Source organism: Apteryx rowi, unplaced genomic scaffold (assembly GCF_003343035.1).
Source record: "Apteryx rowi isolate R43461 unplaced genomic scaffold, aptRow1 scaffold_971, whole genome shotgun sequence".
In the NCBI taxonomy this organism is placed as follows: domain Eukaryota; kingdom Metazoa; phylum Chordata; class Aves; order Apterygiformes; family Apterygidae; genus Apteryx; species Apteryx rowi.
In genome coordinates, this window is record NW_020451284.1 from 32,653 (window position 1) to 43,680 (window position 11,028).

The 11,028-nt window shown below is 59.0% G+C and overlaps 1 protein-coding gene across 1 annotated transcript in view; it reads right to left on the bottom strand.

Moving 5' to 3' along the window:
* Positions 1–11,014, bottom strand: part of PGF (placental growth factor) — a gene marked incomplete at its 5' end in the record, with an annotated part of 17,148 nt that extends 6,134 nt beyond the window's left edge. Inside the window, one exon of the mRNA XM_026054860.1 lies at positions 10,867–11,014. Within this exon, the coding sequence (XP_025910645.1) occupies positions 10,867–11,014 (148 nt within the window). The remainder of the gene's footprint in view (positions 1–10,866) is intronic.
* Positions 11,015–11,028: the final 14 nt, after the last annotated feature.

The window sequence follows — 11,028 nt, forward strand, 5'->3', positions numbered from 1 at the left end:
GCACCGGCACCGGCGGCTCCCCTTCGGGCTGCGTCTCGGCCCTTCGCGGCTCCGGCCTAAGCCCGGTGCGTCCCCGGGGCCGGGAGCAGGAGCCGCTGTGGCGCTCCTCGCCTCGCCGGGCTCCCGGACACACGCCCCGCGCCCGCGCAGCCCCCCAGGGCCGCCGGAGCCCCGCAGGGCCCCAGGGACAGTGTCCTATGTCCCACCTGCCGCGAGGGTCCCAGGGGTGCGGGGGGAGGCACAGCCGAGCCAGGCCGCGGCTGGGAGCACCGGGGATCACCTGGCTACAGAGCAATTCCCCAGAGTGGGTCTGGGGTGGCCAGGCCAAACCCCACTGCTGAGGGTGAATCCAAAGGAGCTCTGTGACCTTTTCAGTTCTCTTTTTAAGTCCGGGTGGCCGGGAAAGCCATAGCTAACACAGGTGGGAAGGGAAGAGTTGCCAGCGGGCAACATGATCCACTTGGGAACGTGGATCCCAGGGTAATAACGGGCTCCGTGTCCCTGCTAGGATTCGCATTTCTGTCATCCTGGAAGAGCRGGGAGGCTGCTCCAGGGTTTCCCTGCCTGGCTCTGCCCCCGGGGTACGGGCACACGCTGACTGCTTGTCCCCAGCGCCGCAGGGCCATGCGGGTGGCAGTGGCTCAAGCATCAGCGAGTGTTTGGCCCCTGGGCACTGGTACCGCTGAGCTTGTGTCAGAGCTGCTGGTCCCTGGCCTGGCCCGTTAGCAGGGAGCTGCTGCTCGGCAAGCGTGCAAGGAGGGCCAGCACAGCCCAGCTCCATGGAGCTTGTCGCTTGGCTGCACGGCACTGTGGCTGCCTGAGGCTGCCGCTGTGGGGCTTGGTGCCTGCTGAAGCTGCTGCCCCAGGTGGGCAGCAAAGAGCAGGCAAAGCCCTCCCTGCAGTGCCTGGCGCTGCCCTGTCTGCCCGCACTCCCCCTTCGCTATCCCCCAGCCCCTGGGCCAGGGGAGTCCCCAGCCCCTGGGGACAGCTTTGGTGCTGGGGGAGTGGAGGGAGCATTTCCTTCCATCCAAGAGCCCCGTCACGGGGCTGCCCTGAGCAGTGAAGGCTGCCAACTTGCTCGAAAGACAGGATCCTGTTGTTGCAAAGACCATGACCACAGAGGGCCTCACACCTGTCCCTGCAGGAAGGTCCCCTGGGGCCACCTCTCAGACACGAGGCCAGCCTCTGGCATTGGAGCAAAGGGCTCCCCCCAGGAGCCATGTGGCCGGGGAGACCAGCCCTTAATTGCTGAGTGCAGTCCTGTTCCTGGGCTGCAGCTATTTCCTCAGAGGCCTTGGACAGAGTTTACATTCCTGGGATGAGCATCCCCTTTCTGGGTTGCGTGGAGCAGAGACATGAGCAGAGAAATAATATTTGGACACTGGTAACCTGTGACCAGCAACATCCTCCTGCTAACGGGAGAAACATCCAGCTGGCTGGGGCCATGGCCGCTCGCTTTCAATCTGTCATGCTCCTTCCCTGGGGGCCAGGCCTATCCTTCCCCAGCTGCAGGACAAGGCTGGATGTCCAATGTGATGCTATAAATGCACTAGTGTGTCTCTCAGACTGCCTCCCACAAGGCTCCGGGGAGCAGAGCTGTGCATTTTGAGAACAGGAGACGGACAAGGCTCACGGGAACAGTCAGGGGCATAAAGCAAATAGCGACATTTCCTTAAAGGGCAGGATGCCTCCCCCATGGCAACCCTGCTGCAGCAGCTGTGGGCTGAGAGCATCAGCTCGTATATGCCACCGCATGCCTGTCCCACCTCCCTGCTCTGCTTGCCGTGCCGGGGAGGGAGGCGAGCGGAAACAGTGCTGCTTCCTTTCTGCGGGTGATCCCCGTGCAGGTCCAGCCAGGGCAGCGGGCCCAGGGCCCGGCTGCAGCCGCACAGCTGCGCAGCCCTGCCGTCTTCTGGAGGGGACACGAAGGCAAAGCCCAGCCTGCCTGTGAGCCCTGACGGATCCCAGCACAGGCAGCYGCTCTCCTGCCCCCTGCTCCCCACAGGCTGCACGCTGCAGCTCTCGCCAAGCCCTCTTTTCTATCCTACCCATTTTAGGATCAAGATCCCCTCACAGGCATCTTCTGCCCTCCAAAATCCCACCTTCAGCATCTCCGATGAAAACATGTCAACAAAACCCTGCTTTCCTCTTAAGCTGATGGTATCCAGGACCTGCATCGCCGCTAACCCTTTGGAGAAMAGCCCTCAAAACCTCAGGTCACTATTTTCGTGCTGCTGCTATTTACGACACCAGACGAAGTTTGATCAGGGTTGGAGGCTTCCTCCCAGGGGAAGTGACAAAACCCATGTGGTCTGGTGCCCGGAGAGGCCATCCCCAGGCTGCTGGGGCTCTGCCCCTCGCCCGGGGACGAGGCACCTCCGAGCTCCCACCCCCTCCTGGCAGCTTACCTCCACCCTGCGCTGTGGTGAGACTCTCCAAGGTCAAAGCAGCACAAAAATGTGACATGCCGGGCTCCTCAGGCTAATGCTTTATCCTAGAGCGCTGATGTCCTTCATTAGATTTGATTGCTTTCTCTGGCTCTGTGATATGGCTCTTATTCTCCTATGATCCCATATCATAGTGGGAGGACTCYAGTTCATATCTAGCCCTGAGATAAACCAGCTCAATTTTCTGCAGATCATGTCTCAGGAGCAGAGCAGGGCTTTGAGGCAGAAAGCAGAAGGCAGGGGGCTGGCAACTGCCAGGTTGCAGCCAGGTGTATCCATATGCAGGAGTGGGAAAGGACCAAAGAACAAGAGACATTGACAGACATGGCCTGGTGGGGGGCTCCTCCTGGGCACAAGCCTTTCTGGAGAGGCAGACCCAGATTTTTCTGCCAGGAGATCTCTGCTGTTTTCTTCAGGGGAACACAGAGTTGACTACCGCCCTTGTAAAGGAGCAGGACTGCATCCACGACCCCTGGGATCATTAGCATTTCTCCAAAAGGAAGCAGCCTACGGCAGCCTGGCCAGGTACCTGGGACCTGAAGGGCTCCTCAGAGCTCCCATGGTGCTGGGCACCGAGAGGGGCATGCRGCCAGGGCCGGACACAGGCTGCGCAGCGTGGCAGTGCCTTCGCCGGGGCCGGACACAGGCTGCACAGCATGGCAGCGCCTTCGCCACCGGTCACCATCAGCAGCCACCCAACAGCACTGGGAAGTCTGCGGGGCCTCAGTGCTGTGTGGCTGCAGCGGAAAACCTGGGTTTAGACTTCAGAACAGCCCCGTGTCCTTCCCCAGCCCAACGTGCACCAGCAGAGCCGCGTGGGGCGGCTGGGGCGGGGGTGCAGCCAGTTTCCGCGGCTCTGGCTTGGCGTTGCAGGAGGCTCYGACGGTGCCGTGTGGCACAAAGGGCGAGGGAAGGGGGCTCAGTTCCAGCGCAGGGTGACGGCGACGGCACATCCCTTGCTCCTCGCTGCAAATTCTTGTGGTGTCAAAGCGGCCTGCCAGCCCAGGTGTGCAGGGGAGCTGTTTGCCGAGGAGGCGGCTGACAATAGGGGGAAATGGGCTGTGCTGCGCACCCCGAACATTGTGCCTCGCGGCGCCTGTTGTTGCTGTCTGAGGCAGCCGGAAGCGGCTGGCATTAGTCAGCCCCAGCTGCACGTGGCAGGAACTCTGCTGTTTATTTTTGTTCCTTGGGGTGGATTCAGCCTCTCCCAGGGACCCACGGCCTCTCTGTAGGGCTGGTCGAAACTGCCGACACCTGACGGCTGAGCCCTGTGCCTGGAGGAGAGCTGGGCTCCAGCCCCGCGCTCACCCCGCTCCTTCCCCACGCTGCGCTGCCTGCAGGTCGGAGGCAGGAGGGCCAGCCCCAGGCCGGCACAGTCCCAGAGAGGTGCGGGACATCTTCACGGGGGCACCGGGGCTGCCCGAGAGCGCTCAAGGCAGGAGTCCCTCACAAGGGGAGCACCTGACAAGCCTGGCGCTGCACCCGGCCGCTGCTCCTGCGCAGAGATAACTCCCCACGAATACACGGGGGCCGGGGCGATGCCACCGAAGAGGAGCTCTCCGGCATGCCAAGGCCCCAGATCCTGAGGAAGCCATGGCCAGGGGCTGGATGGTGCTCCAGGAGCAGGTCCGGCAGCTGGCGTACCAGCTGCTGCTCAGCTGCATGCCTGCACTTTCAGTGCACACATAGTTTAATGCCGAGGCTGGGCCTGGGGCGGGAGCCAGTCACGTTCCCACAAAGGCAAAGCTGCGGGCAGGCAGCAAAGTGATGCTGGTGACGGACAGGAGGGTTAGCGACCACCAACCATGTCCCAGCCCGGCCGCGATGCAGCAGCACCAGGGCAGCGCAAGGCAGTTGGCGTGCCTGGCGGGGGAGTCACGCAGAGCACACGCTGCTCAGCGCAGCGCTCCCGCGCCCGCCCAGCCAGGCAGCCCCGTGTGGCAGGGACTCGGCTGGGACGCGGCCATTTGCCTCAGAGCGCAGCCCTGCAGCAGGGTGAGGCACCCGGGGAGCTGAACCACAGCACCAAGCCTATGTGGGTGCCTACAGGTAAGCATTGCATCAGCAGCTTCCCAGCAGCGGGAGAAAGTCTCCGTGGGACCTGCAGTCACCGTGCCGAAGGAACAGCCCCTCGTGCACAAAGTGCTGAGGGTCCAGAGGGGGAAGTGGGGGTGCAGCACCCACAGCACAGCTAACCCCACTCTGCCCTGCAGCTCCTGAAGCGCAGAGTGCCTCTGGGTGGGAGCAGAGCCCTGTAACCCCAGAAACACCCTGGACATTTCTCTCCAGCAGCTGTGGAATGGCAGCAGGCTCCAGGCACCATCTAGCTGAGGGGGCTGTAACCAGAGCAGGCACAGGATGAGGGCTCTGGCGCGGCACTGTGTGCATGGCCCTCCACCGCCAGCGGAGATGAAAAGCCCCAGGCCCAGGCAGGGTGGGAGGGATGGGACTCTCCCCGCAGGAGCTGAACAGCCCCTCTCTCCCTGAAAGCAGGGCTGGGTTGAGAGACAGGTTACTTTTCCATCAGAAAACAAAGCAGTCTGTGGCTATCTTCCCTCAGGACACATCTACCATGTGTATCATCTCCCCTGGGAAAGGGGCAGTGAGTGTTTACCCGAGAGGAGAGATGCATGGGTAAAAATCACTCATTACTCTGCCCCTGCCCATCGCCTCCCTCGGCTCCTGCTTCTCCTGATCCAAGGAGCCCATGGGCAGGGGCTGCCAGGCACTTTTCTCCCCTGCCAAAGTCTAACACAATCCACGCCCAGCCCAGAGCCTCTGCTTGCTTATCATGTGGATGCAGTTCTCCTGCTTTTAGCTGTCATAATATTGACACAAAGCAAAATAATAGGGACGGCAGGACTCTGCCTGGCTCTGGAAGGCAAACACGTGAGGAGAAGGGGAGCAGCAGCCTCCTCTATTGTGCAGGACAGGGCAGCAGCCTGGGCTGCTTCCCAGCTCTGCTCCCTGGCATTGCCGGCTGATAAGGGGGATGTGGGACAACATGCGTCTGGATTGCGCACGCAGGCTCTGCACCGGTTCACCCCGGCAGGAGCGAACGTGTGCTTCGGCAGGGCTTCATCCCGGAGCCTATCCCACAGCGGGGGTGGAGGGATGGCTCATCCCTGCCTTGCTCTGAGACCTGGCAGCTGCTGAATAGTTCGCATGAGCACGGTAGCAGACAATGAGCGCCGGCGAGCCTGGCGCCCAGCTGCAGCCGCGGGGAGCGCCTGAATGGAGGAACCGCGCGGAGCTGGCCGGTGACCAGGAAGCAGCCCAGACTGTTAGTGTCACGGACCCCTCGGTGACCACAAAGCGTCTGGGCCGCGCTTTGTTTCACCCCCAGGACCTGGCTTCCTGGAGCGACAGCAGCAATGCCAGGTTTTCTCAGAAGCTTCCCTGAACCCACTGCCCAGCTTGGAGGGACGCACGCCGATCAGCCCTGCAGCATCGCCTCCTCCGCAGCCAAGCTGGGCTGCCCAGCGCGCTCAGAGCAGGGACAGAGCCCCAGCACAGTGCCCGCCTGGTGCCAGCAGGCTCTTGATCTGCTTTTGCCTCTCATGGCCGCAGGACCAAGCAAAGCCAACACCTTTTCCGGGTGCAAAGGCCTGACGCACCATTCATGAAGCGCTGCCAGCTGTGGTGCATGGTGCCTGGCCAATATCTGACTGGCCCGGCACCATGCTCCCTTGTCCCTTACTCAGGCTTGTTTTCCTACATGATAGTCAGTTATTTCCCACRCTTCCCTCACCTCTTCCTGACCAGCCTCACCTTTGAACTTGCTGCCTCCAGCTGCTTACGTCCTAAGAGGAGATCTGGGGAACCGTGGCAGACTAACAAGCCGACAAGTGAGGTTTCATATCCAGCAGAGGCATTTTGATGCCAGCTTCCCATGCCTCCCCCTCCCTTCCCCGGAGGTCAGGAAGGGTGAGGGGCAGTCCAAGCTGCATGGCCCACTTGGCCCTTTAGCGTGGGTCACTTCCACAACAAGCCCTAGAAAAAACTGTCCTGCTTCCCAGCCTCGGTCTCTATTTTAAGGCTACAAAAAGGAGGGGGATGAACGGCAAAGTCGCTGGCAGAAGAGATGATCCCAGAGAGGGATTCAGAACCGCCTACTTGTTTCCTGTAGGGATCACGGACTGTATTGGTATCGCAGAGGTCTGGCTGTGGGTTTGATTTGCCTGTGGGCACTCGTGTTGATGTAAGGATGAGCCATCAGGTATTTTTCAGGCAGAGATAGGTGTACACGCATGCAAGCTGACAAGCTGTATCAAATGCTTTGCTAACTTGAGACACTGAACTGGTCCTGTTCCTCCCCTTGGGCACCTGCCGAAGAGCTGCGTTAGCCTGGCTAAGGCACCCTTAGCAAACCCAGCCTGTTTCCCCCAGTCCATCCAGACAGTTACAGAAGTTATGCTTTACTAAGAATGACCAGCTTAGGGGACAGTTGTTACCGGGAAAACGTATGAAGTCAAGGAAAACATTTGCTCTGGAACCTGCAGTGTCAGCCACGAATTTCAAGCACGCTAAAACTGCCGATGACTCAGGAAACGTTTGTGTGCTTATCCTGACCCACAGAGCTGAGTTTTCCAGCTTTTCACATACCTGTTTTTGATCATCAGCTCTTTGTTTGGGTTTTTGTCTTCTTTTCCTAGAAACTCACATTTTAAACATGCATTCAGCACTTGGTTCAGCCCATCATTTTCATTCCTTTAACTTACTAAGTGGCCTGTTTTCTTCCCTCTAGCATGCAGAAAACACTGGTTTGGACTCCCTTAGCCCTTCAGCATATTCACTCCTGCTTCTTTACAGCTTTGCCTCCCTGGCTGCACAGTCATATCTGTTACTGTGGCTGTAATAGCTTCTTACTTGAGTCCTCTCCCATGTTTTTAACTCTGGCTTTTGAACATGGACCTTCCAAGAAGCAGCCATATTAAACCAGAGATACCTATGGTGCATTCTTCCCCTTGGGCCGTGGTTTGTGTCCCCCCCACTGCCACACACTGTGCAGTTCTTAACTGCTCCTCAAAGTCACTTGTGTTCAGAAAGTGGCTTAGGCACCCAGTGACAAGACAACCCTACACTGCTTTTTCCCTTGTTGCCTATCCAGTCTTGACAGTAATTTCTGTATTGACAGCCTGCCTTGTTATTCTTACGAGGCTGTGTCTCTGCTGGCTTTTGCGTGCTGGCTCCTTCCCTTCATCTGCGCTGAGCGTGAACAGCTCACTTTTCTTATCCGGGTGTTACAGGCGAGTCCAATTACTAGAGTTCAGCAAACTCTCATTCCCCTCCCTGGCGTTTCATCCAGCCCACTTGATCCGCAGAGAGTTTCTAATCCAAACAGCCTCCCAGCACACAATGTTCCTGCACTCCTGGACTCTCACCCAGCCTCCATCCTGCCTCCGCCTCCCTTACACTAGCACTTGAAGGGATTGGGGGATTAAATTCAGCCCCCCAGGAGACAGCTATCTTAAATGCAAAATTAATTGGGTTGAGGGGGGAAGCAATTTGCACTTGGACAGGGAAAGGGGTGCCTCCAGCAGCCATCCCTGACAGCAGAGCAGCATGCTACCCTGGGCAGCTATCTGAGGAGGTGAGCCAAGTTTCAGCTCTTCTGCAGGCCCAGAAAATGTACGTGCTGCTCCCTTGCTCAGCTGGCCAGCTCATGCCCTGCTCTGCTCCCATTTGCCCACAGCACCATCCGCAGTCCTCTCAATTTCCTTGCACACCAGCTGGGAAGCCCCCACAGCCAAGTCTCTCCCAGGTGAGCTGGATGTACCTCACAAGGGAAGCAGGGTGCAGCATGCAGGAGGCAGCTCTCTCCATACAGAGCCATGATCTGTGGCCATGGCAGAAGAAGGGAAGGCGGAGGGTCTAGCTCCAGCCCCATAACACACAGTGGCTGTGGACAACCAGGGCAGTCTCCTTCCAGCTGCCCAGGGACGCACAGAGGGACCCCCCTCTCCACATTACCTGTGCTGCCACAGCCAGCTCAGGAGAAGTGAGATTTAGCTGAGTATACGGAGGACATCAAGACTTGCCTTTCCAACTGCCTTCCCCATATGCACCGCATCCCCTGCTGCTCCCCTCATCAGGACTGTGCCACTCACCCTCCTTTTCCCCACTCCCTCCTTTTCAGTCTTCCTGGGCAACTTCTCGCCTAACTCACTGGGTCCTGGCAGCAGCTGCTGACTAATGACAACCAGATGTCTCTTAATTGCAGTCCCTCCAAGCCACCAGAAACCAGTGTTTGCCTTTCAGCTCTGGAGAATCACTGGCTCAGCTCAGGTACGTGAGGCCACAGGTCTAACAGCTCCCAAAATCCCCATTCGGAGGCTCTCCATTCATGAAATACAAGGCAGCAGACTAAGCACAGGACTCTGCCCCTCAAGGGACACTGGGCTGTCAGCTGTCTCTAGCCAGCTGTGGAGGCAGCGCCCAGAGAGAAGTGCTGTGGGCAACAGGGCAGGAGTAACGCGAGCAGGGAGCCTGCAAACTCTGCAGCCCAGCAAGATGCTGAGAAGAAACTGTCCTGCAATAGCTCTGGGACTGGAGCAGGGGAATGTAAACAGCCCGAGCGTCCACAAGAAGGTCATAACCTCAGAGTCCGGTTTCCCTTCCTCTTGCTCCCTCCTGCCTAATCTCCAAGGGCTGCACTGTTTACTAGTGAGATAAGTAAACAAACAAAGGAAAGCTCCCGAAACGATGATTTTTTTTTTTGGCCAGTTCACTGCGTGCCCCGGTCCAGGGTGTGTGTGTGTGTGTGGGGGGGGTGTCCCTGCATGCCATGGCAGGCAGCACACAGTGAAACGCAGGCACAGCCAGTGGCAGAGGCAGGCGGCCGGCAGGCATGCAGGAAGCGCATGCTTACACACGGGGGACAGGCACCCATCCCCTGCCTCACACCTCTTGTGGCTTGTTTGCAGCGTTACTGCATGGAGGGGCAAAATGGGGAACTGCGCTGCCTTGACAGGCCCTGCTCCAAGGAGCCCCCAATTTACATAAGATGAAAGAAAATGGATACCCTAAAGCTGGGGAAAAAGGGGTAAAAAAAAGGCAGGAGAGGACGACAGGCCTGGCGAGCACAGCAGGGCCTGGCCTGAGCCCAGCACAGCCTAGCCCCCACCAGGGCAACATTGYTATTCTCCAGGGACTCTCCCCGGGGTAAAGGATGAGACAAGCTCAGATTGGAGGCAAAATCTGACTTTCAGCCAGGCCAGCGGCACCGCTGAAGCACATCCAGGCAAACCTAGACACACGGATCTTGCCAGGCAGTCAAGGGATTCAGCGAGCTTCCCCAGGCTGGCACAAACATTGGCTTCCAGGTACATGGGAGTGGTTGGGGAAGTGGCAGGAGGAGAAGGGCATGGAGGGACTCTGAGACTAGACTAGACCTTGGATGACAAGTCACCAGTACTATGTTCCCAAGACCCAACGCACAAACTGCTGGTACTGTGCCTAGGGCCCAGCAGTCCCTGGATGGCAGCTGGTTGTAGAGCAAGTCCTAAGAGGACCTGACAAGTGTAAAAAAGATATGATGTGCATCCAGGGCCCTACTGGTCCCTGGCAAGCGCCTGCTGAAAGCTTTCAGAGTAAACCAGTCCGCTCTGGTTTTCCTAATCTAAAAGAACAGGACACAGAGCAGAGTGATGGGGGAAAGCAGAAGAGATGAGAATTATGTTGCTGCTCTTGCCTGCTCCCTGGACACAGAACTCCAGGAACTAGACACAAAGGAGCAACATTCCTGCCTTATCCAGGGTCGGGTTTGGCTTTGCCAGCAAGAACAATTGGACTGCCAGGAACTGCGCCTTTCCCACCCCATTTGCTTTGGCTCTACACATCTAGAACACTGTATTGTCCAAAGTAAATCGCCGCATACGGACTCTCCCTGCTGCTCGGCACAGACCCGATTCCCTCCCTGCTGCTCTGCAGCACAAACGCGACGTTCCTTCATGTGGACTCTCCCTGTGCCAGGCCCAGCGCATGCCCTCGCTGCAGAGGCATCCACTGTGGGACACGGCTAGACACTGCCCCACGCAGACACCTCTTCCTCTGCTGCTCCTCACACAGGAGCTTGGGCTCTTCCTCGGTTCCTTTGTCCACTTCAGGCAGAAGTAACTTTGCTGTTCAGTCAGTGCCCACCTGGAGGGCCCAGCTAGCATGTGCTACACAGGCCTTGGGCAGCATCCTGAGAGGAGCCCTGCTGGGAGATGTCACGCCAGATCCAGCGCACACCTAGGCAGTTCCCTCCCGCAGGACAGTCACGTCTGCAGCTTGCCCAGCTCCAACACCTCCTTGTTACGACACGATTTTGCGCCAGTGCGGCCTCCACCAGCCCGAGGCTGGGCCAGGCTGGCACCGCAGCTCTCCCGCACTGAGGCCTCTGCCGAGCCCGCTCCCCTCTCGGGCCCAAGAGTACCCGGGTCCGGTCCGGGGTCCCGTCGCGGCCTGCCCGGGGCTGCCGCAGCCTCACCGCGCCAGGCTCCCTCGGTGGCGACGACCCGGGGAGGGCCCAGGCCGCGGGCCCCCGCCCTGGCACTGCGGGCGGCCCTGGGGGAGCCATTCCCGGCGGGGTGCCCAC